At 42.6% G+C, this 26,708-nt stretch overlaps 2 protein-coding genes across 3 annotated transcripts in view; one reads left to right on the top strand and one right to left on the bottom strand.

The window, feature by feature from the left end:
* The window catches only part of HEATR5B (HEAT repeat containing 5B), an 80,242-nt gene extending 75,884 nt beyond the window's left edge, over nucleotides 1–4,358 (bottom strand). The window contains exons 1-3 of the mRNA XM_075862810.1: nucleotides 4,289–4,358; nucleotides 2,293–2,447; nucleotides 1,645–1,856 (exon numbers count right to left, since the gene is read on the bottom strand). Of these exons, the coding sequence (XP_075718925.1) occupies nucleotides 1,645–1,856; nucleotides 2,293–2,418 (338 nt within the window). The 5' untranslated portion in view covers nucleotides 2,419–2,447; nucleotides 4,289–4,358. The remainder of the gene's footprint in view (nucleotides 1–1,644; nucleotides 1,857–2,292; nucleotides 2,448–4,288) is intronic.
* Nucleotides 4,359–4,388: 30 nt separating this feature from the next.
* On the top strand, nucleotides 4,389–26,557 carry CEBPZOS (CEBPZ opposite strand). 2 transcript variants are annotated; one of them, XM_075862811.1, is made up of 5 exons: nucleotides 4,394–4,691; nucleotides 5,375–5,474; nucleotides 20,421–20,465; nucleotides 23,922–24,003; nucleotides 25,981–26,557. In XM_075862811.1, coding segments are annotated over exons 1-5 (231 nt in total). In that variant the 5' UTR covers nucleotides 4,394–4,688; the 3' UTR covers nucleotides 25,982–26,557. The 2 variants fall into 2 exon arrangements, with proteins under 2 accessions (XP_075718927.1, XP_075718926.1); XM_075862812.1 differs by lacking the exon at nucleotides 25,981–26,557 and having other exon boundaries at nucleotides 4,389–4,691; nucleotides 23,922–24,004.
* Nucleotides 26,558–26,708: the final 151 nt, after the last annotated feature.

Raw genomic sequence — 26,708 nt, 5'->3', positions numbered from 1 at the left:
GTCCACGCATTAAATGAACAGCCCATTGATTTCTATAGGAACACTTGATTTCCCCCACAACATTACTACAGGTGCTGACAGGTTCCCCCACAGATTAGAGCTGATGGCTAGAAATACCATAGATTGTAAGCTCTTGCGAGCAGGGTCCTCACTCCTCTTATTTGAATTGTAAATTAGTTTTGTCAATATGTAATGTCTGATTTTGTCTGTACAATGTAACCCCTAGACTGTAAAGTGCTACGGAATATGTTGGCGCTATATAAATAAAAACTATTATTATTATTACCAGCAGCGGGCACACTGCGATCAGCTTATCGTCAAATGACCCGTCTAACAAAAAGATTGTCCTAAGCTGGCAACCCCCTCTAGGATGTGGCCTTGTTTGTTCCTTAAAGAGGATCTGTCACTAGTTTATTAATTCCCTTTCTCCTAACTAATCTAACAGGCGCTGATGCTGATAAATACAGTGAATTTAAAAAAAACTTTTATTATTTGCAAAGTTATGTGCATTTTTCTAAGTATGCTAATTTGGCTATACCTGCCAAATAGGGGGTCACTCGTTCTTTTCACTCTGGGTGGGGTAAGGTTTTCTGTATGACGCTGTCCAATCAGCTTCTCCCCCTTCCCTGCCCAGAAGAACAATGTGATCCTATAGTATACAGTTTCCATTCCCAACTTTGTTTTCAAATGGTGATACCTCCGGTTGTGTCGCAGCTAGAACTGCGATCCTGGTGTCATATAAAAGTGTAGAATCTCGTCTTATCTCATATGCCACCAGGCCGTTCTAGGTGGCCCACCGCCAAAGATATGGCTATTTTAATCGATTCCCCTTCCTTCCAGCCTCAGTCTCTCACACTGTGTGAAGCAGCTTCATGCTGATAGGACAGCGTCAGAGGCTGTGGGGCAGCTCCCCCTCAGGAGAATCGCTGGTATAGACAGCCACTTGTCTAGTATAGCCTCATTTGCATATTTTAGAAAGAAGCTCATAACTTTTAAAATAATAAACATTTTGGGACACAATTTTCACTAGATTATCAGTGTGGCAGCGCCTATTAGATTAGTTAGGAGATTGGGCATTACTAAACTAGTGACAGATAGTCTTAGGACGCAGCAATTTTTTTTTTGCAATCTCAAAGCTATAACTTTTTTTTATTTTTCCAACAATGTAGCCCGTATGCGGGCTTGTTTTTCTGCGGGACGAGTTGTATTTTTCAATGCCACCATTTTGGGGTACATAGAATGTATTAAATAACTTTTAATAATTATGGCGTTCACCGTATTAATAACATTATCTATATTCTGCGGGTCGTTACAATTATGGCGATACCAAATTTACGGATCCGCTCCCACGTGGATCCGTAAAAAACATGGTAGCGTGTATGGGGCCATGGAAACAAATTGGTCAGAGTGCTATCAATTAAGAAAAACAGATAGCACACTGACAAAAACAACGGTCGGATGCATGTAGCCTTAATAGGGGAAATTCAGCTAACAAATTCAGATTTGAGAGTAAAACGTACAGATGCCCTAGTAGAAAGTGAATTTGCTCCACAGCACCCTCCCTAATAAAGTGATGCCCAAAAGTCCAACATTGACTCTATACTATACGGATTCCTAGGAGCACATCCATGGATATAGACTTACAGTTTGGTTGGAAGATAGGCAGCAGTGTCATCTTTGCTCTTGATCATTTCATTGCACTTGTCAAGTGTTTGGAACACAGTGTAGGTGTCTCCAATACTGTAGAGAGTGGCAAGATTCTTGGCTAGTAGTTTGCGAGTAGGTGGCCCGGGAGAACTACTTATGAGCCCAGTCAGCTGCTCCACAAGTTTTTTCTGGTTTTCCTTGATGTCGGTCTGTGAGAAAAGTTAATATTAATTCAAATGTATTGTGTGTTATTACAGTACTATATCCAAATCTACAGTCATTCTAAATCTACTGTTCTTTTAACAACACAATGTATACATTCAGCCAAGCGGGAACTTCTGGTGTGAGACCCTCTACCCAGATGCCATTTCACTTCTAACATAATATACTGTACATCACTTGAATAAATATCTATTTGTTTAACATTAAAACATTTTTAGCATTTATTTTCCTTTTCCTTTAACCAAATTTATTCTATAATGTACTGGCATATATCTATCTATGGTTTCAATATAAATTGATCAAACTTCTTTATATTTCAGAACTATAGTTTTTTTTAATTTTGCCCCACGCCATATATATGCTCTGTAATAACAGTTGTAAACATGCAAACTAAATACCTTTTTGACAGAACCTCAGATTTACCTTGTTTGCAGAGATGAGCACTTTGTCCAGGAAGCGCAGCCATTCAAAAATAAAGACCGCTTTTTTGGCCTCTGTAACCTGAGCCAGAGAATCTTCTTTCAGTAACAAACTGTGAGCGAGCTCCATCTTTGTAGAATAACAGGTGCTGAAAACCCCTGTAAGGAGAAGATATTAACAGAATTAGTGAGATCTTATGGGCAGAACAGGCTCATGCACACAACCTTATTTCATATCGGTGTCATATGGGATTAAGAGAACGAAGGACAGAGGTCCCTTTGAGATTTGTCCCGTATAGCGATGTTCCCGGCCACATGCTTCGCAGGGAACCGTAACACAGCCCCATAAAAGCGTATCCAGCCCGCCAAATAAATATATTGGAGGACACGGCTAAAGACAGAAATGTCTCAAGATAAATAAAATCTTTATATCTGCAACATTTCTATCCAGTACAAAAAACACCTAGTTCACGCAGAGTATTTTGACGAGCAGAAAAGAAAAAAAAAAAAAAAAAGAATTTTGAGGAGGATTTTTCATTGCATTCTTACGTCAGGTTCCCACGTAGCATAAACGCTGCGCAATTTCCACAACAGAATTCTGTGCGGAAATTTCGCAGCATTTACAGTAACAGCAAAGTGGATGAGATTTTGAAAACGTTAATAAATTGACCTGGGGTGCGGAATTAAACTCCGCTCCATGTCAATTTATGCTGCAATTTTGTGGATTTTCTGTTGCAAAACCCACAAGAAAAAGCCAAGCGCTGTGACTTTTGTGGCGTATTCGAAGAGAAAAGAGCATGGCACTTTTTGTTTTTTCCACAAGCAGCCAAAAGCCGCCCGAGAAGAAAAATGCCTCTTCCCCCCCCCCATTGAAATCAATGGTGGCGATTTGGGACGTATTTTGGCACGGATTCCAACGCAGTTTCCACATTAAAATCAGTGACAAAGAACTCTGTGTGAACCGACCCTAATGCAAATACCGCGGGCAAAAAAAACCCCGCTCAAAATGAGCACCGTGGGTTTTTGCTGTCTCCCATTGATTTCAATGGGAGGTCAGAGGCAGAAACGCTATTTCGCCTTTTTTTTCCTTGCAAGCGGCCTGGGGGGGAAAAAAACCGCTTCTGCCTTCCATTAAAAACAATGGGTAGCGATTTGGGCAGTTTTTTTGTTGCGGATTCCAACGCGGTTTCCGCATCAAAATCGGTGCCAAGAAAGCTCAGTGTGAACTGACCCTACCACATACCACTGGTCTGACCTGGCATAGGAGGCACATTGTTGCTTATTTTTTTATAGAAAATGTTGCACATATTGTACGGACGTTAAACGAAACAGCATACCACCAAAAGTAAAGCCGTCAGCGATAAGAACAGGCAGAAAAATGACTGCTAGCCACAGCGCGGCCGAAAACTGCACCAACGTGGGATTTTACTGCAATCCGGTGAGATTTTCACGTTTATTGTGCCTGCAAAACATTTTAAAAACTGCGCCAAATTGTGGTAAAACTGAATATCAGGACGGTTTGCAGACGCTGCGTGTGAACTCACCCTCATCTAAGAACTGGGTAACATTTTACAATTTGAGAGATATCCAACCAGCAAATTAGAGGTCTCGACATAACGGGAGAGAATTAATTAAAATTTAATTTATATTTTCTCCCTTTCGACACACTCATTTGGAGGTAAACGAGCCGATAATCTTTTCCTAATGAGAGGGTTTTATTGACCCCATGCAATTGCTTTTGCACAGGCATAACGGTTCCAAGAGCGAATTACTGGTCTCCAGATCTATGACCAGATTTTAAGGACAGATAGATAGATAGATAGATAGATAGATAGATAGATAGATAGATAGATAGATAGATAGATAGATAGATAGAATTATACTGGATGCCTACACCCTTCATTCACTAACCCTCATGCCAAAGTACCCATATAAATCCATCACTGTATACCCTGCCCACATTACCCTCACAACATACCCTCCAGGCGGGCGGTCGTTACCTTAGTGGAATACTGTAAGCCCCCACAGCCTCTGCTGCTTACACTTCTGCTGTCACATACAAGTCCCCGCCTCCAGGAAGCAGCGTCCTCCAGGCACGAGATGACGTCAATAGATCGCGACGCGCCAGCAGTGTACTCACCGAGTTTAACGTAACCATCTTAGATAAGGGCAAAGCCGATTACTATACGCTGGCTAACTGGAAGCTAAAAGTTGTAACTATCGTTAAAGCTCGTATTCACAACCGCTATAGCAACTAAGTGCTTGTGCTGTAGTTATGGGTTCCCTTGCACGTTATTGAAGCAGTTTAATTTCCAGTAACTGTAATGGTGTTTGTAGGAGAGACTACATGAGCTAGTGTAGTGACCCAGGTGGACCTTCAAGTGGATTCATAGATTGACCATGGTGAGTGTGCAGACACTGGTTACCTGGGGAGACTCTCCGGATATGACCAGCAGAATTACATTGCAGCCTCCAAGATGTAGAAATCCCAGCGAGTGTAAGAATAACTTCTCTCCTGCCCTCAATCCACAAGACCCCTGTTCTGACATCTCACTGAACCCATGGAGGATCTCAATAATCCCTTGTCTGCTCTTAGGCCTCAGTAAATACTGCACGGATTGGCTGCGGAGTGTCACCCGCATTTGCGGACCGTGCTCACGGTAGTAAGTATAGGAGCACGAGCCGTAAATCCGAAAAATAGGACGTGTCCTATTTTTTGCAGCTCATTTATATGGCCCGGACACACACCCGTAAATATCCGGGAAGGTGTCTGTGGCCGATAGAAATGAATGTGTCAGTATTTTATCCGCAATACGGATCAGTAATTGTGGATAAAAACTACGGTTATGTGCGAGAGGCCTTAATCTGTACAATAACAAATAAATATAGCAGCGATTTAATCAATGCCTCTGTAGCATTTCAATTTATTTAGCGTAAATTCAGCACTGACATTTCGGACTGTAATTCAACTGCATTTCTGTCCTGCGTGCAGGGGCCTACCACCTGCGCCAATGTACTTTATAAAGAGCAAATCATTTCACCTCAAGTGGTGTCACTACTTATTATCAACCTTTTCTTATTAACAGGTAATATTTAACAGCAAGCTTTTCAAGGCCGTGCTGGCACTTGAACTGGCGGGTGGTTTTGGTGCATACCTGCTGTACTTCAAAATGGATTCAAGCCAAGGTGAGGTTCTTTATCACTTAGGCACGTTTACACCTCATTGTGTCCATGCATGTCATATTTAACCCCTTAGTGACCAAGCTTGTTTGGACCTTAACCCCTTCCCTCTTTAGCCACTTTTGACCTTCCTGACCGGGCCTCATTTTTCAAATCTGACGTGTCACTTTATGTGGTAATAACTCCGGAATGCTTTCACCTATCCAAGCGATTCTGAGATTGTTTTCTCGTGACACATTGGACTTTAAGTTACTGGCAAAATTTGCTCGATATGTTCAGTATTTAATTGTGAAAAACACCAAAATTTAGCGAAAAATTGCAAAAATTAGCATTTTTCTCAATTTAAATGTATCTGCTTGTAAGACAGGCAGTTATACCACACAAAATTGTTGCTAATTAACATCCCCCATATGTCTACTTTAGATTGGCATCGTTTTTTGAACATCCTTTTATTTTTCTATGACGTTACAAGGCTTAGAACTTTAGCAGCAATTTCTCACATTTTCAAGAAAATTTCAAAAGGCCATTTTTACAGGGGCCAGTTCAGTTGTGAAGTGGTTTTGAGGGCCTTATATATTAGAAACCCACAAAAAGTAACCCCATTTTAAAAACTACACCCCTCAAAGTATTCAAAACAGCATTTAGAAAATGTCTTAACCCTTTACACATGTCACAGGAATTAAAGCAAAGTAGAGGTGAAATTTAAAAATTTCATATTTTTTTGCAGAAATAAATTTTTTGTACAATTTTTTTTATAACACAGAAGGTTTTACCAGAGAAATGCAACTCAATATTTGTTGCCCAGTTTCTGCAGTTTTAGGAAATATCCCACATGTGGCCGTAGCGTACTACTGGACTGAAGCACCGGCCTCAGAAGCAAAGGAGCACCTAGTGGATTTTGGGGCCTTATTTTTGTTAGAATAAATGTTAGGCACCATGTCAGGTTTGAAGGGCTCTTGCAGTGCCAAAACAGTCAAAATCCCCCAAAAGTGACCCCATCTGGGAAACTACACACCTCAAGGAAATTATCTAGGGGTACAGTGAGCATTTTGACCGCACAGTTTTTTTACAGAAATTATTGGAAGTAGGCCGTGAAAATTAAAATTAACATTTCTTCAAAGAAAATGTAGGTTTAGCGATTTTTTTTTTCTCATTTCCACAAGGACTGAAGGAGAAAAAGAACCCTAAAATTTGTAAACCAATCTCTCCCGAGTAAAACAATACCCCACATGTGGTAATAAACGGTTGTTTGGAGACACGGCAGGGCTGAGAAGGAAAAGAGCGCTATTTGGCTTTTGGAGCTCAAGTTTAGCAGGAATGGTTTGCGGAGGCCATGTCACATTTACGAAGTCCCTGAGGAGACAAAACAGTGGAAACCCCCCACAAGTGACCCCATTTTGGAGACTACACCCATTGAGGAAATTATCTAGGGGTATAGTGAGCGATTTGGCCCCACAGGTTTTTTGCAGAAATTATTGGAAGTAGGCCCTGAAAATAAAAATCTACATTTTTTCAAAGAAAATGTAGGTTTAGCTTATTTTTACTCATTTCCACAAGGACTGAAGGAGAAAAAGCACCACAAAATTTGTAAAGCAATTTCTCCCGAGTAAAACAATGCCCCACATGTGGTAATAAACGGCTGTTTGGAGACACGGCGTGGCTTAGAAGGGAAAGAGCGCTATTTGGCTTTTGGAGATCACATTGAGCATGAATGGTTTGCGGAGGCCATGTCACATTTGCAAAGCCCCTGAGGGGAAAAAACAATGAAAACGCCCAAAAAGTGACACCATTTAGGAAACTACACCTCTTGAGGAATTCATCTAGGGGCGTAGTGAGCATTTTGACCCCACAGATGTTTCATAGAATTTATTAGAATTGGGCAGTGAAAATAAAAACAATCCTTTTTCTTCAATAAGACGAAGCTTTAGCGCAAATTTTTTCATTTTCGCAAACAAATAAAGGAAAAAAAAGAACCCAACATTTGTAAAGCAATTTCTACCGAGTACGGCAATACCCCATATGTGGTCATAAACTGCTGTTTGGGCACACGGCAGGGCTCAGAAGGGAAGGACCGCCATTTGGAGTGCAGATGTTGCTGGATTGGTTTTTGGGCGCCTGTGGGCCCAAAACAGTGGAAACCCCCCAGAAGTGACCCAATTTTGGAAACTACACCCCTCAATGCATTTACCTAGGGGTGTAGTGAGCATTTTAACCCTGCAGGTGTTTTGTAGAAATTAGTGTGAACTCGATGTTGCAGAGTGAAAATGGGATTTTTTCCACGGATATGTGGACAATATGTGGTGCCCGGCTTGTGCCACCATAACAAGACAGCTCTCTAATTATTATGCTGGGTTTCCTGGTTTTAGAAACACCCTACATGTGGCCCTAATCTCTTGCCTGGACAGTCGACCAGGCTCAGGAGTGAAAGCGTACCATGTCAAATTGAGGCCTAATTTGGCGATTTACAAAGTATTGGTTCACAACTGCAGAGGCTCAGATGTGAAATAATAAAAATAAACCCCTGAGAAGTGACCCCATTATGGAAACTGCACCCCTCAAGGCATTTATTAAGGGGTGTAGTGAGCATTTTCACCCCACAGGTCTTTTCCATAAATGAATGCGCTGCGGATGGTGCAAATTAAAAATGTATATTTTTCCCTAGATATGCCATTCAGTGGCAAATATGTCGTGCCCAGCTTATGCCACTGGGGGCACACACCCCAAAAATTGCTAAAAGGGTTCTCCCGGGTATGACGATGCCATATATGTTGAAGGAAACTGCTGTTTGGGGACGCTGTAGGGTTCAGATGGGAGGAAATGCCATTTGGCTTTTGGAGCGTGGATTTTGCTTGGTAGTAGTTTTGTTTGGAGTCTTACTGGTGTTTCCGTTTATAATGTAGGGCATATGTAAGCCGGGCGGAGTATATAAGGGGCATAGTCAGGTGGTATAATAATGGGGTAAAAAAAAACAATAAAATAATCCATAGATGTGTGTTACGCTGTGACACAATCCTTTCTGCACAGGCCGGTGTCACACTGATATATGGCGTCCTTTATTATGCCCCTTTTGATCCACACTCCGCGCCTTTGTAGTTTGAGGAATTTTGCTGGGAAGTGTTGTCCTGGTATAATACGGGCACCGTCGCTTCCAGCGGATATGTTTGGGCCCTCCCTTTCCTGGTTCCCTAATTTTAGGTCCTTGATAAATCGCCTCTTCAAACAGAAGAAATGTTCCCCTCGGGCACAACTGCATATTTTTTTTATTTCTTGAATTATTGGAGCCATAACTAATTTTATTTTTCATAGATGTAGCGGTATGAGGGCTGGTTTGTTGCGGGACGAGCTGTAGTTATTATTGGTACCATTTTGGGGTACATGTGACTTTTTGATCACCTTTTATCCTATTTTTTAGGATGCCAGGTAAACAAAAAAACGCAATTTTTTTTTTTTTTTTTGTACAGCGTTCACCACGCATTATAAACTACATGTTAACTTTATTCTGCGGGTCAGTACGATTCCGGCGATACCTAATTTATAGCACTTTTTTATGTTTTACAACTTTTTGCACAATAAAATTACTTTTGTAAAAAGAATGTATTTTTTTTCTGTCGCCAAGTTGTGAGAACCATAACGTTTTAATTTTTTTGTCGACGGAGGTGTATGAGGGCTTGTTTTTTGCGGGACGAGCTATAGTTTTTATAGGTACCATTTTTGGATACGTGCGACTTTTTGATCACTTTTTATTCTAACATTTGTAGGGCAAAGTGACTAAAAAACAGAAACTCGGGTAACGTTTTTTACGTTTTTTTTTTACGCTGTTCACCGCGTGCAATAAATAATATAATATTTTGATACCTCAGGTCGTTACGGTCGCGGCGATACCAAATACATATGGTTTATTATTATTTTTCAATAATAAAGGACTTGATAAGAGTAAAAGGGGGATTGTGTTTTATTTGATTACTTGAAACTTTTATTGTTTTCAAACTTTCATTATTTGCACTTTTTTTTACACTTTTTTTATACTTTTTTTACACTTTTTCTCAAGTCCCACTATGGGACTTGAAGGTCCAATGGTCAGATTTTTTTTTTTCTAATACATTGCACTACCTATGTAGTGCAATGTATTAGATCTGTCAGTCATTCACTGACAGCAAGCCGATTAGGCTTCGCCTCCCGGCGGGGCCTAAATCGGCTTCCGTAATGGCAGAGCAGGAGACCATTGTGTCTCCTGTTGCCATAACAGCAGTCGCCAGTCCTGATTGACTGTCAGGGCTGGCGATCTGCTAGTAACCGCTACGATGCAGCAATCGCTTTCGATTGCTGCATCGAAGGGGTTAATGGCAGGGATCGGAGCTAGCTCCGGTTCCTGCCGTTACAGGTGGATGTCAGCCCGTAACATACAGCTGACTTCCACCGCTGATGACGCCGGATCAGCTCCTGACCCGGCGCCATCTTGCCGGCAGCTACGGAAGCCGATCAGGCTCCGCCGCCGGGCGGATCTTGACCGGCTTCGGTGCTAGGCAGACCGGGAGGCCAGTATTAGGCCTCCGGTTGCCATTGCAGCCACCGGAACCCCGGCAATTTCATTACTGGGGTTCCGATGAGCTGCAAACACCTTAAGTGCAGCGATCGCGTTTGAGCGCTGCACTTAAGGGGTTAATGGCGGGGATCGAAGCTAATTTCGGTCCCTGCCGTTACAGCCGGATGTCAGCTGTAAGATACAGCTGAGATCCGGTGATGATGGGACCGGCTCAGCTTCTGAGCCGGTCCCAAACATTTGGCGTACATGTACGGCAAGATGCGGGAAGTCAATGCTTTCCATGACGTACATGTACGGCAAATGTCGGGAAGGGGTTAATGACCAAGCCAAATTTGTCAAATCTGGTATGTGTGACTTTATCAGAGAATAACTCTGTGAAAGTTTTGAATATCCAAGTAATTCTGACATTGTTTTTTCGTCACATGTTGTACTTTATTTTAGTGGTAAAAGTAGACTGATACGATTTGCGGAAATAACTTAAAAAATAGAAAAATTGAAGACATTTTGTAAAAATCATCATTTTTCCCTATTTTTAACTGCAATATGTCACATATGTACACACATACTGTACAATTTTTTTTATTAAATATATATTTCCATCTCTTTACTCTATTTTGGCAGCACTTTTGAAAAAAATAATAATTTTTGAGCAATTTAGAAGACTTACAAGTTAAGTAATAATTTTATAAATTTTGTAGTACATTTTGTTTTCCTGCACCAAGCCAGGTTTTCATAGGCTCATAGGTGTCAGAATAGTGGAAACCCCCACAAGTGACCCCATTTTGAAAATTAGACCCCTTACGGTATTTATTAAGGGGTGTTGTAAGTATTTTGACCCCACAGTTTTTTTGTAAGAATTCATGCAAAGCAGGCATAAAAAAATATAATTTAACTTTTTTTCATAAAAGTATCACTTTGAAGACCGATTTCTTTGTAAAGCGACCATGAGAATGAAGAAACACACCCAAAAATCTATCACCCCGTTTCTCCTGTTTTCAAAAATGCCCCCATTGTGACCCTAATGCGTTGCCTGGACACACGACAGGGCCCGAAAGGGAGGGAGCACCCGGAGGCTTTCAGGACTCATATTTTGCTTGAAAATGTTTTAGGCCCCACTGTACATTTGGAGAGGTTTTGAACTACCAGAACGATAGAAACTCCCCATAAACGACCCCATTTAGAAAACTAGACCCCTTAAGGGGTGTAGTGAGTATTTTGACCCCACAGTTTTTTGCTAAATTTAATGCATAGCAGGTGAAAAAAAATAAAAACCACTTTTTTCATAAAAGTATCACTTTGAAGACCGATTTCTGTGTAAAGCGACCATAAGAATGAAGAAACACACCCCAAAATCTATCACCCCGTTTCTCCTGTTTTCAAAAATACTCTCATTGTTGCCCCAATCTGCTTATTAGACGTGTGGCTGGGCCAAAAAGAGAGGGAGCACCCTTTGGCTTTCAGGGCACAATTGAATAAATTCTAGGCCCCATATCATGCATTTAGAGGCATTGAGCTGCCTGAACAAAAAATAAAAACCACGCAGAAATGACCCCATTTTAAAAACTAAACCCCTAAAGGTATTCATGCAGTGGTGTAGTGGCATGCGGACCCAATGGGTATAATTTCAGACACTATGGGTATATAATGTTTTCTTCAAACTCTTATTACGTTTCCACATGAAATAGAGGAGACGTGGTAGAAGGTTATTTTGTTAGAAATACGCCACATTAATAAATTTGTGCGGCACAGAATAGAAGTGAAGCCGTGTATTCATAACGGATACATGTTGCTATAGACGTATTTGCCTGTACTTATGACTATGTCTTGCTGAAGAAGCAGTTGGTGCCATTATGATGTCATTGTGGACAGAATTCTGTCCTAATATAAAATCAGTCAGAGAGGAAAAAATAAACTGTACTGGAGTGACGGGCAATATCTTCAAACAAATGGAGGAAAATGTATCCAACTATGTTGCAAACTCGAGTCTGTTCACTAGATAGAAGAACACCTGCAGGGCTGTCATGACAAGCTTTTTTTTTTTCAGTGGCTGGTTGTACAACGTCTCTTTAGCTCCATCAATCCTTATGAGGGACGAATGTGCCAAGTGACGCGGTACACCCTAACAGGCCCCTGCCCGGCAAGGTAGGAACCGCTATGTGCACAAAACAACCAATCACCTACAGAATATATAAAGGGACAGTGTCCAAAACCATCTATAGGAAAAGTAAAGAATCACTAATCCCCAAAATGTCAGTATTTCCAGAAGAACCGTAACAAAGCCCATGGTGTATTGATAAGGAACAGCTCAATTATTAGAGATCCTCCAAATAAAAAAAAAGATCATGCCCGTATCACGGTACAGAATTAGGAATGTAACAGCTGTATGTGGCAGGACATAGTCATAAGAACAGTCAAAATAAAAAAATTGTGGATGTGGGATTTTGTACTGGACAATTAATTCCAGCACTTGATCACCCACAAATAAATAAAAAAAATCATAAGGGGTAAAATTAGTTTCACGGTCTGAAAAAAATGTGCTCTACAACCTCTCCCACAAGAAATAATCCCTACTTGGAAAGCCCACGAACTAAAAAGAAAATATAAAGAAATTGACTCCCTAAAAACGCCCCCAACCCATTTTTTTTTTTTTTGTGTTAAATTCTAGTAATTTGCAACCGTGTGAAAGGTTTCGAAACAGGGGTAGTTACAAAGGGCTGGTTTTGATGGACACATGGGGCAATAAAAGCGGGTATCCCTCCTCCTGCCATGCTTGCTACATACCCGACACCTTCTTTGGGGATATTTTTGGGTCTCAGTGGAAGGAATAGGGTGTAAAAAGTGGCGCTCTGAAAGCCTGCGCACATCCTCAGATTCGCAGGATTGTGCCGGTATAGTGGACTCAAAAAGGAGATGCTCAATGACCTTCTCCTGAAATTGAAGGAAAGTGAGCGTTCCTTGGGCTTTTTTGAAAATAACAAAACTGTTATAGGTAGCAACCTGGATGAGGTAGATTGCTACCTTTTTGTACCAGGCCTTATTTTTGCACTTCACCATGTAAGGCTGAAGCACCTGGTCGGAAAGGTCTACACCCCCCATAAATTTGTTGTAGTCTGTTACACAGACAGGTTTCTGCTTTGCAGTGGAAGCCCCCCTCTCCGTAATTGCCACAGTGGTGTCCGTGTGTACGGTGGACAGCATGTAGACATCCTTCTTGTCGGCCCACTTCACTGCAAGCAATTCCTGACTTGCAAGGGCCATGGATGTTCCTTTTCCCAAACGCCTGGACACCAACTGTTGTGGGAGTCCCACTCTGTTCTTCCGTACTGTCCCACAGGCCCCTGTATTTGCAGCATGGAGGGCTTTATAAAGGGCAGCGCTGGTATAAAAATTGTCTGTATAGACGTGGTACCCCTTGTGCAGAAATGGCTCCATTAGGTTCCACACAATTTTGCCAGAGGTGCCAATAGTTTCTGGGCAGCCTGGGGTATGAATTTGGCAGCCCCTGCCTTCATAGATTTTGAAACCGCAGGTGTAACCCGTTGTGCTCTCGCACACTTTGTACAATTTCACCCCATATCTGGCTCGTTTGGAAGGGATGAATTGACGAAAGGAAAGACGCCCTTTGAAGCTCATGAGCGATTCATCTACTGACAAATTTTTGTCAGGGGTGTACAACTTTAGAAATAAATCACTTAGAAGGGTGATTAATGGCCTTAATTTATTAAGCCGATCATAGGCTGGGTCACTTCTTGGGGGGACTTGATAATTATCAGTAAAATGCATGAATCGCATTAGGGCCTCATAGCGGTTTCTGGACATCACTGCTGCAAATACAGGGGTAGCGTGGACAGCACTACAAGTCCAGTAGGACAGGACAGAGGGTTTTTTAACCAAACCCATATTGAGGGTAATGCCTAAATTTTTTTTTATTTCTGGGACACTTGTGGGGCTCCACATTCTGGAGTACATAGACGCAGGCTTTTGTAGAACAAACTGCCTAGCATACAGATTAGTCTGCTGGACTATCAAGTCTAGGACCGTATCACATATAAATAAATTAAAAAAATTATAGGGGGTAACATTTTGGACGTCGACACTAATTCCTGGGGTCGCTTCAAATTGGGGTACTTGGGGGGAAAATGATAGTGCAGGATCCCACATCACGGGAGGGACTGCAACACTCGGCCCTGCACTTGACACCTCTACAGCGACTGACGTATCCACCACCATAGGACTATGGGGTTCAGCGGTGGAATTAGAATCGTCACTGTCACTGTCTGGAACAAATTCTGAAGCGGTGTCTGTTTCGCTTTCAGAAGTGTCGGGACATAGCAAGGCGTAGGCTTGCTCCGCGCTGTACATACGCTGAGACATATTTATAGATGTGTATATATATATATATATATATATATATATGCCCTATAAGTCCTAACCCTAAAGTAAACCTAAAATCCTAAAAACGACACAAATTATATATATATTTTTTTATATATATATTTTTTTTAATATTTTTTATTTTTTTTATATAACAGACGTAAAATTAATTCTAAACGGCCCTAAACACAAACGTTAAACTAGCCCTAACCCTAAACTGACGCTAAACTAGCGCTGACGCTAAACTAGCGCTGACGCTAATATAGATTTGATATACATACATATATATATACAGCAAATATAAAAAAATGGCGACAGCACCCTGCAACACTAATGCCACCTAAACCACTAAATATAAATAGATATGCACTAAAGCTCAATCTACCTACAAATAGGGAGGTTCTTAGTGCACATTTTGATCAAAAAGTGTTAGCCCACCTGCCACGACAAGGCGACCTCTGTAAGGTGGGAACCTACACTGCACATACACCCAGAACTGGGACTAAGCCTACATATATACCTGGGGATGGTAGGATCCAGCATTGAACTGATTAAAATCACCCAGGGCAGAGTGGGAGGAGTGCAAGAACAACAAGTGGAGGCAGTCACTAACCCCACATATATGGATACCATAAACACAACAAAAATTGAACAGCACATTCCAACTAAATGATACAAAATACGCAGGTGCAAGAACACCTATGACTGCAGATATACAGCAAATATAAAAAAATGGCGACAGCACCCTGCAACACTAATGCCACCTAAACCACTAAATATAAATAGATATGCACTAAAGCTCAATCTACCTACAAATAGGGAGGTTCTTAGTGCACATTTTGATCAAAAAGTGTTAGCCCACCTGCCACGACAAGGCGACCTCTGTAAGGTGGGAACCTACACTGCACATACACCCAGAACTGGGACTAAGCCTACATATATACCTGGGGATGGTAGGATCCAGCATTGAACTGATTAAAATCACCCAGGGCAGAGTGGGAGGAGTGCAAGAACAACAAGTGGAGGCAGTCTCCATATATATATATATATATGTATGTATAAGAACGATGATTTTTTATCACTTTTTTTCTTTCTTCACAGCACAGGACTTAGGCCTCATGCACACGACCGTAAAAATACCCGTTATTGCGGGTCGTTATTACGACCCGCAATAACGGGCTCATAGGCTTCTGTTAGCCACGGGTACCTTCCCGTTTGCTCACGGGAAGGTACCCGTGCCGTTAAAAAAGATAGAACATGCCCTATTTCATGCCGTAATAACGGCACGGGCATCCCATAGAAGTCTATGGGGCTCCCGTAATCATGGGTGGCTGCGTGTGTTCACCCGTGATTACGGGAGCGTTGCGAGGTGAGGCGAGGTCAGGGGACTACCCGGTCTGCAGGCCACAGCCCAGTGGCGTAACTACCGCCGGGACTACAATGAAAACTATGGCAGAGCGGGGAGGTATCTCCCCGCTCTGCCATAAACAAAAGACATGTATCCCCTATCCTGTAAAAAATAAAAATAAAAGACGTTCATACTTACCGACAACTTCCTGCTTCCTCCAGTCCGGTCTCCCGCCCGTTGCCTTGGTGACGCGTCCCTCTCGACATCCGGGCCGACGTCCTGGATGACGTTTCAGGCCATGTGACCGCTGCAGCCAATCACAGGTCAATCACAGGCTGCAGCGGTCACATGGACTGCCGCGTCATCCAGGGATGTCGGGCTGGATGTGAAGAGAGGGACGCGTCACCAAGACAACGGCCGGGTAAGTATGAATTTCTTTAACTTTTATTACAGAAAAGGCTGTCCCTTCTCTCTATCCTGCACTGATAGAGAGAAGGGGCTGCCGATTAGTGCAGTGCTATTTTGCTGCCAAAAACGTGCTTGTAAATACGGGTGGAATACGTGTGACACCGGACCCATATTTACGAGCACAGGTTCGTAAATACTGGTGCAAAACGGGTGGAATACGTGTGACACCGGACCCGTATTTACGCCAGTATTTACGGGTGTGAAAAAATACGGTCGTGTGCATGAGGCCTTAGACTGATTTCTCTCTCCTCTCAGAACAACTACAATGGGAGGAGAGAGAAACACAGCCCATGTCCTGGCTGTGTTTTGAAAATAACTGTCAGTGATCTCTGTGATAGGTTTTATCACAGAGATCACCTGATCAGGGACCAGTTGATTGTTGCTGTGCCAGATGACGACACAGGTAAGACATGCAAAGCGCACACGGGCGCCATTTTGGGGGGGGGGAATCGGACCGGGGGGGGGGATCGGACCGGGGGGGGGGAATCGGACATGAAGGGGAATCGGACGGGGGGGGGATCGGACGTGGGAGGGGGGGGACGCACTATTTACCCGTTCTCTCTCCTCTCTAAGGAGTTATTCCATGAGAGGAGAGAGAAATGGCGATTATCTGCCGCTTTACCGTGAACGCCGTGAAATAGCGATTCACGGCGATCACGTGACCAGAGACCACTCGTTATGGTCTCTGGTCGTTGCCCTGAACTCTCAGCTACCTCCGGTAGCTGAGAGAACGGAGCTCTGATCTTTAATTTCGGCGCTACTTTAGGCTAATGCGATCACGTTAAAAGGCGTCGCATTAGCCTAAAGCCCATTAGTGAGGAACGTAAAAAGGCGTACTGTTGGTCACTAAGGGGTTAAGGGGGGTTTCTGGTTTTCATTCTATAATGAAACGTAATGCAACTTTCATGATCTCTTGCATTCAGTAAATGAAAACATTGTGATTTACAAGCGGAGGTTGAAAATTCATCCGAGGTTGTTTAGTGTATCAGAGCTCTCTCTTGTAATGAGCCACGACTGACACTAATCATGGGGGTACGCCAGCCAGCTCTATTCATGGGCACACTTTGCTCGGTGTTATTCATGGGCACACATTGGCCTCCATTATTCATGGGCGCACAATAGCCTGCACTGTTCATTGGACACTGCCAACATTCCTGGGGGCACTCTGGCTGCTGCCATTCATTTATGAGGGCACTATAGATGTTATTCTGAGGTTTTGGTCAGTATTTAAGTTTTGGGCATCTCCATTCTTCCTGGAGAAAAGTTTCCCAATTAACCTAATTATGTATTCGCTACAGATATATGAGCAGATATTTTGGTTCAGTTGAGAATTTTTGTTTTCTTCAATAGAGGTATGTTTTCAAGCAGCAAACCACCGTCCCACGACCACCGTCATTTTCATTGTTGTCCTTACTGTGGATTGCTATATTTTAAGTCGGCTGAGTCATTCTGGTAGGCTGGCCACTCCTACGCAGATTCACCACTGTTGGAGGCCTTCCGCACCCCTAGAAATGGCTTGGTAACCTTTTGGATAAATCAATTTCAACAGTTTTTATTCTCCTGGAATTTAGATGAATCATGACAGTGTTCCTATAGAAATATTGCTGTCAGGGGCATTGCTAGGCTCTTAAAAGATCAGGGGCAAAGCCTCAAGACATGTTTGACCCCTCAAAAAATTAAAAATATATATATGTATCTCGGTGACAGCATAACTATAAGACTATGATCCCTATAGCTGCAGCATTGGATAGAATTAGATACATTGTCTCAGTAGACCGTATCAAACATGATCGGATGAGATACAGCAGCTCAGCAGACAGTATCACACATGATAGATAGCCTTAGATACATCGGCTCAGCAGACAGTATCACACCTGATAGCCTTAGATACATCAGTTCAGCAGAAAGTATAGGCTTAGATACAGGGCCCTTCAGGCAGTATCACACATCTTCAGTTTTTGCATCTCTGGGGCCCCAAGCAAAGTTATGTCTGGTGGCCTTAATCAAAGACACCTAGATAGCGCCACACACACTGCCCCCTGTAGATAGAGCCACACACACTGCCCACTGTAGATAGTGCCACATACACTGCCCCCTGTAGATAGTGCCACACCACCCTTGTACGTAGTGCCACAGTTCCCCTTTTAGGTAGTGCTACACACACCCCCATATCCTGTAGACAGTGTCACAGTGCTCCCTGTAGATAGTGCCCCATTAAGAAATAGTGCCCCCCAAACAAATAAAAAAACTTGTACTCAGCCCCATTTCCACGATGAACAGAGCTGCACAGCAGGCCTCCTCAGCCACGTTAGGCTTGCAGCCTATGAGACGCCAAGACGGGACCTTTTTGTAGGTAGGCACGATGTAGTGATGTCCCGCGCCGGGATCATGTCCCAGTGTCTTATAGGCTGCAGCACCCTGTTCCGCCATAGTATTCAATCATATCTGCGTCCTCAGTACGCAGATACAATCGAATGTGGCAGTCGCCCGGCGCACCGGGCCAAAAATCCAGGGCTCCTGCCCTGGATGCATGGTGCTAGCGATGCCACTCATTGCTGTAATTAATTTACAAGGTACATGGGGTGTACTGATAGAATAGTAGAAAGAACTTGGTGCCATTCTATTGAAACTGTTGTGTCCAATCTCCAATGATTTCCTGTGGAAGAAGGAGACATACTTTTTTCACCGCTTTGTACGGGATAATGTACCATTTTCGGCTAAGTTCACACGTAACGGACTTAGGTCCTTTTACAGGGGCTGGTGATCCAGGGAACAGGTCCAGTGGTCAGCCAATTGTTCGTTTGTCGGCTTAATACAAAAGTTTATACAACTGTAAAAATCATTGTGGTTGGCAGCACAACTGTCCGTGTAAAGGACAGTTGTCCGAGGATGTGTTGTCTACAATGATGCAATTTCTCTATGAGGACGAATGATCTTGTTCGTCCCCATACAGAACAATGATTGCTCTTTGTAAATGTATCTAAATGAATCCTAATCGACGTGCTATATCGTCGATCAGCGCTCGTTTACCAGTAGAAATACCTGTGTATAAGAAGCCCTCGCTGTTGAAATTGTACGCAGGAAATCTGCAGCGGCCAATCTGCAACAAATTGTGCAGATTTGCTTGTGGATTTCCCTTTTGCGGAATACTCGTCTTACCAATGCCATGGTGAGTCTTCCGTGGTCCCCCACCGGACTATGTTCACCAACTCTAGCGATGATGTGTTGAAACGTGTGACCGCTGCAGCGGTCTTGTGTCAAGACAACACGTCATCGATGGAGGCTGATAAACAGAGACCAGCGAAGACCAGGAAAGTGTCACAATAAAACACCAGGGGATTGATAATGTAAGTATACTGCTTTTTTTTATTCACTGCAAAATCCACAATCCTAGGATTTAATTGCAAACTTTTGAAGTCATGGGGAAAATCTGCACCGCAGGTGAATTTCCGCATGGAAAATTTCTGCAGCGTGTGGGTGAGATCTGTTAGCATCTCATCCACGTGCCTGCTGCTGTGTTCCGCGGAAGTTTGCAGTATTTCTGTCCTATATGGACTCGGCCTTACTGTAAACTATCAGACTTATAGATGTCACACGTGTGCCAACGACATAAAAATGCACAAGCTAGTTTGATGTAGTATGCATTGATGTAGTTCCTTCATGTTTAAAAATAATAATCCTGTAATCTGGCAGGTGTGAGAAAAACAAAAAACAATTGAGACTGCTTGTACTTTGATTCGCCATAAAATGACAAATTTGATGCTACCTCCAACAGATATAACAATTATAAGTAAGGATAAGGGTCCTCTTAACAGCCCGACATTGCCCATGTAAACAAGCGCAGATCATCGAGAAAGCTCGTTGATCGGCCCTCATTTGCTCCTTTCACAAGGAGCTAGTATGGGGACGAGCGCTCTATTATTTCTATCATGCTGGCAGCACATCTTCCTGTTTACAGAGGGAGATGTGCTGCATAAACGATAATATTTTCTGCTGCATAAATGATGCGATCGGCTGATCGTTGCCCTGTTTAGACAGGGCAATGAATGGGAATCAGTATTCACATGAACGCTCATTTGCCCGATAAATGGCATGTTTAAAAGGGCCTTAAATCTGTATGATCTTGTGGTAGGGATAAGTAGTAGAATCCTACAGTATAAATACAGTAGTTCTCCAATGTGTTTATCTGTTAAATAATCTTGTGCTTGTCTTCTATCAGAGTTCCGGCATACAATGAACAGAAGGTTTCCCTCAGTTTTAGAAGGTAACAATTATAATGATTATATTTTTTAAGAATAGTAATCGAAAAATATTATCCAGTAAAAGATTTACGGTGTTCTCCGGGACTTAAACATTGATGGCCTGTCCTCAACCCCTTCGCACGCCGCAACGTAATAGCACGTCCTGGTGCGGGAAGTGAAGTATGGATCAGTATGTATTACAGCTGACACCCTGGACTATCGGCTATGAACAGTGAGCTGCTGATCCTGGCCGATTAGCGACCACGGCATCTAAGCCATTAGAAAGAGGGGGGCGATCGCTGGGTGCCTATGGTTGTCTTGGCAGCCCGGGGTGAAGTTCCCCAGGTCTGCCTTCTCTCTGCCTCACGGATCCCCGGCGTTCCAGAGCCGCCGCTTTCATTCCTCCCCGCTACTGTGTATTGACATAGCTGCAGTGATGAGGTGCTTGTATACCCACATGATCGCTGCAGCCAATCACTGGTCTCAGTGGGTATACGGCACAGGATCGCTGAGGCCAGTGTTTGGCTGCAGCGATCACGTGGGTACACGTGCTCGTTGTCACTGCAGCTATGTCAATATAAAACGCCGGGGAGGTATGGCGTGGCAGCGCTGGAACGAGGGGGATCTGTGTGGTAGGTAATGCCTCTTTTTTTTTTTTTTCTTTGCATCCCTCGTACATTAGCCAATTTTTTTAAATAACTCGGAAAAAACCCTTTACAGGATTTCACAGAAGCCTGTAAAAATTCCAATATGTTGCAATACATTGATATTGCATTGTATCGTACCAGCGTACCAGCTGGTTGAAATCCCCTCGGGGGACTAATTAAACGTGTAAAAAAAAAAAGTTTAAGAGAGTTTTCAGTAGTATTAACAAAAGATCAAAAGTTAAAAAAAAAGGAATAATTTCCCATTTTTTCTCTGACGTAAAATAGCTGTTTTTCAGTTAACTTAGCGCTTACATTTTTTTTTTTATAAAAAGTGATCAAAGTTGTATGTAACAATAAAAACTCCAGCTCGTCCCGCAAAAAAATAAGCCCTCTCACCGCTCAATCGACGAAAAAATAAAAATGTTATGGCTCTCAGAATGTGAAACAAAACAAATAGTTTTTTTAGCAAATAGTTTTTTCGTTGTAAAATATAAAGAAAAACTATATAAATTTGGTATCACCGTAATCGTACTGAGCCACAGAATAGAGTTAAATTGTCGTTTTTGCCACATGGTGAAAGCCGTAAAAACAAAACCCAAAAAACAATGGAGGAATCCAGTTTTTTCCAATTTCATCCCATAAATAATTTTTTTTCCGTTTCCCAGTACATTAAATTGTTGGTACTTTAAATAGGTTCAATAGAAACTACAACAACTCCCGCAAAAAATAAGCCCTCACATCACTCCATTGACAGAAAAATAGAAAAGTTATGACTCTTGGAAGGGGGGGGGGGATGAAAAACTAAAATAAAAAATAAAAAAAATGGCTCCATCCCAAATAGGTTAAGAGTAAAAAGAAGTATTAAAAGAACACAAAACATAGAAAATACACAAAGCTGTAGTACTAGGCACAGCCGGCTATGTGGCTTAGCCGCTGTTCCTATGTAAACAATAAAGGGAGTGCCGCATCTGGGGTCCTGGAGGTCAGACCACCTCTGATGAAACATTGATAGACTTATCTAAAGATAAGTCAATGTTAAAATCCCAATTAAGGCCCTTTTACACTGGGTGATTATCGGGGCAGACAAGCGTTCATAGGTAATTGCCCTGTGTAAACAGGGCAGTGATCAGCAGATGAACGAGCAAACGCTCCATCATCTGCTGATCGTATAGTTTTAAAAAATTTAAAGAGGCTCTGTCACCAGATTATAAGTGCCCTATCTCCTACATAATCTGATTGGCGCTGTAATGTAGATAACAGTGGTTTTTATTTTGAAAAACTATAATTTTTGAGCAATTTTAGATTTATGCTAATTCGTTTCTTAATGACCAACTGGGCGTGTTTTTACTTTTTACCAACTGGGGGTTGTGAAGAGAAGTGTATGACGCTGACCAATCTGACCAATCAGCGTCATACACTTCTCATTGTTCCAGCCCATTGTTCCAGCGTGATTGTGCAGTGAAAGAAGCTGGGCTGGAACAATGAGAAGTATATGACATTGATTGGTCAGCGTCATACACCCCTCTTTACAACGCCCACTTTGTCAAAAGTAAAAACACGCCCAGTTGGTCATTAAGAAACTAATTAGCATAAATCTAAAATTGCTTATAACTTGCTCAAAAATGATAGTTTTTCTAAATAAAAGCACTGTTGTTATCTACATTACAGCGCCGATCAGATTATGTAGGAGATAGGGCACTTATAATCTGGTGACAGAGCCACTTTAAATATTATCGTTGTTGGCAGCACATCTCCCTGTGTAATCAAGGAGACGCGATGCTGACATGATAATAACGTATGGGGACGAGCGAACAGAGTAACGACCGCTCATCCCCATACATAGCTCCGTGTAACAGGCGCAAACTAGCACCGATCAACGATGTCTCGTTAATCGGCGATCACGTCACCGGCCGAATATCGTCAGGTGTGAAAGGCCCTTTAGTATCAATTATTTTATACTTGGTATCAGTCTTCGAAGGGTAAGGCCACACGGAGCGGCCCTGTCGCGACGCGGCCAACAACCGCGCCAGCACCATGTTCGGCGTGGTTGTCAAACACCCTGTTAATGGCCGCACGTTAATGGGGGTAAAACATCCCTTTTATCTGCAAAATCGTGTGGACATTAATTAATAGAAACGTTATAACCACACAATTTTGCAGGTAAAGGGCCGTTTTACCTGCAATAACGCGTGGCCGTTAACTGTATTTAACAGTGGCGCCGAATATGGTGCCGGCGTGGTTATTGGCTGTTTCGCGACCGTGTCAGGGCCGCTCCGTTTGGCCTTACCCTAATACTCTGTTATATATATTAAAGTGGTTTTCCCGTAATAATTATTTATCACTTATCCACAGGAGAGTTTGGGTAGATGAATCATAACAGGTGCAAAGGAAAAGTGGAGTAGTTGCCTATGGCAACGTATCAGGTTGCTTCTTTTATTTTCCAAAGAGCATCTGAAAAATGAGAGGTGAAATCTAATTGGCTGCCATTAGCAACTACTTCACTTATCCGTTGCTCCAATTTTGACAAATCTCCCCCAATTTCTTAGTTCCAACTCATCCCCAAGCTGAACCTTGACGTATTAGTCTGTCCAGGTGATCACTCAAGCAATGACACTGTGCCCACTGACCACCAGCAGGAGCACTGCTGCAATAAAGGCGTAGAGCAGTTGTGTGACCTTTGATTAAATAAAATCCTGAGAGATTAACAGAAATAACCAGATAGATTTGCTTTTCTTTCCATAATATAACTTATACCTGCAATGTAAGTTCTGTCATGTTACTATATACACGTTGTAACAGATTGTGTTTGTTTCTAATTTGGTTTGTGAACAGTTTATTATAAATCCAATGAATGGGCTGGCATACAGGGAATCCGAGAGCGAGACGCACTAACATGGGAAACCAGAAAAAACTAGTAAGTATCTATACTTTATAGCAGCCTGGTCACATTACTCATCTCTAGGAGCCGCTTCTAAAACGGAGCGCCAACAATGACATCCTATGTAGACACTGTAAGGCGATGTGCTGTCTTCTGGCTGACCACGGTCGTTTTTTTCCCAAGCTGCTGCATGTTGCTCCCTATTTCTGCAAAAATCTCATCTAACAGACATCGATGCTGGAGGGGCAGACAGCGGCTGTCAATATTGACAGCCATTAAGTTTCTCCTCCTGACAGGAGCATTTAGTAACCACTTCTGTCGAGGCAAATGGAGTTACAGCATCCAGCCATTGGGCACCGTGGGGAAAAAAAAAAAGCAGTGAAAAACGCTTTCTCTGCCTCCCATTGATTTCAATAGGAGGTCAGAGACGGAACTGTGGGAAGTAAGAGCAATCAATGGGAGGCGTTTTTTTACGCCGATTCCGACGCGGTTTCGGCGTTAAAATCAGTGCCAAAAACTCAGTGTGAAGAGGGCCTTACACAATAATGTTCTGTCTGAAGCTGAAATGTCACTGAAGCCAGACTCGCATTCAGCCACATGACCATGCTTCTGGTGTTTATCTTGTTCTTTTATAATGTTCACTGAACAAATGGTTTTCTCCCCTCTAAGCCATCCCTGTAGTATGGGATATTGAAGAGAGCAACTCCATGTGATAAAAAAAATCTTTCTTTATTCCAAAAATGTACAGGCAGAAAACATTCTTGCAGACAGACGAACAAAACATATAGCATACGGGTATGAGTAAGGGTTAGTGTAACCTGAAACGCGTAAGCTATATCTTTTGTCCGTCTGTCTACAAGCATGTTTTTGGAGATTTTTCGTCACATGGAGTTGCTGGATATTGCTCTTTTACTTGGATATGTTACTTAGAATCCCACCCTCCTGCATCCGTGCACTTGTGTGATCCAACTACCTGTGGAGCTGGTTAGCATGTGCCTTTTCTTTGTTGGATCTGTAGTATGGGATGCAACACATCACATTCCTTGTATGTTCACTGATACCTTCTCTGTCCCTCCCTCGCTGTCTTTGGAGGGATGTGTTTCACATGCTGGGCATTAGATAATGCAGAGTCTAGAAGCAGAACAGAGCTGTGTCTCTGTAGCCCCCCACTAGGCACCATGCACACGAACGTGCTTTTGTGGCCGCAATTCCCCCGAAAATCCACAGGAGGATTGCGGCCCCTTTCATTCCTAAGGAGCCATGCACACGACCCTGGTTTTCACTGTCCATACATGGCCCCGGCGCCCGGACCGCAGAAAGAACGGGCAAGCCTTATTACGGCAGTGTCCGGGCTCATTGAAAATAATGGCCGCGGCCATGTGCACAGCTGACACTCCGTGGCCGGCCGACCCGAAAATCACGGCCGTGCACATGGCTACGGTCGTGTGCATGAGGCCTAAGTAATTACAGCACCACCTTGCACCTTGTAATAAAGAGGTGTGCAGTCAGCTGTAAATATAGGCAATGTCTGTGAGAGGGGATAATCATGCAAACTGTAGTCCTTTACATAGTAATACCGCCCACAGAAAGCCCTAGCGAAATGAAAACAGAGCTGCACAGAGTTGGGCAAAATAATGAAAAATAACTTCTTCTGAGCTATGGTGGCGTTGCCTGGTGACCTTTCAGACACGTATAGGTACTTTTCTGTGTTAAGCATAAGCTCGGAGAAACCATTTAAGACTGTCTGCACTCTGTGCCTTCTCACTGGTTTTTGATACCAGTATCCATTATAGAGAGACTTCATTGTCTTTTCATTCATCCTGCCTATAGTGAGAAAACCCTTTTCAGGTGCTTTTATATATTTCCAGAGAACTTTTTATATTTCTCATTCTGTGATTCGGTATAGATACTGAAAACTATTTGAATAGGAAAATAAAAAAAAAACAACTTTATTTAGTTGATTACTGCAATCTATAGCAAAAAAATATTTAAAAAAATAATTTTTTTTCCCAGATATTTCTCCACACTGTCTGATGATGCAGAGATTTATCTTCGCTGATCTATTTCACCACATGGACTCTATCATGGACCTGAAAATGGTGTAATAGAAAATGACGATGACAATTGGGAATCTGTCATATCTTCACAACAGCAACCAAGTCCTGAAATTGTGTGAATTTAGCCCTGATATAATAACTATCTAAGGCCTCATGCACACGAACGTGTTTTTGCGGCCGCAATTCACCCGCAAATCTGCGGGTGAATTGCAGTCCCATTAATTTCTATGGGCCTATGCACTCTACCATGGCTTCCATGGCCTGTGCATTGTCCGTGAGCCTGGACCGCAAAAAGATAGGACATGTCTTATTACGGCCAAATTTTGCCGTCCAGGCTCATTGAAATGAATGTGCACGGCCACGTGCACGGCCCATGATTTGCGGGCAGCCCACAGATGACACTCCGCGGCTGTCCGAGCCGCAAATCACGGCTGTGCACACAGCTACGGTCGTGTGCATGAGGCCTAACACATTTCTGTGGACTTTTTTTATTTAGCTGAATTTCCTCAAACAAATAAAACTGTTTTCTTCTACTTTTGTACATGTATGAAAGGTGGAAATGCAGCACTCCATCAGTAGAGAAGGTCTTGCTGCAAGCTCATTTATACAGCACGTCACCTATTGAAAAGAAAACCTAAACATTTAAAGTGTACATCCAGGTAATAATGAAAAATCATATATTGC

The sequence above is a fragment of the Rhinoderma darwinii genome, chromosome 4 (assembly GCF_050947455.1).
Source record: "Rhinoderma darwinii isolate aRhiDar2 chromosome 4, aRhiDar2.hap1, whole genome shotgun sequence".
NCBI classification, from domain to species: domain Eukaryota; kingdom Metazoa; phylum Chordata; class Amphibia; order Anura; family Rhinodermatidae; genus Rhinoderma; species Rhinoderma darwinii.
Note: the sequence above shows the minus strand (reverse complement) of the source record. Positions and strands in the feature narration are given on the sequence as shown.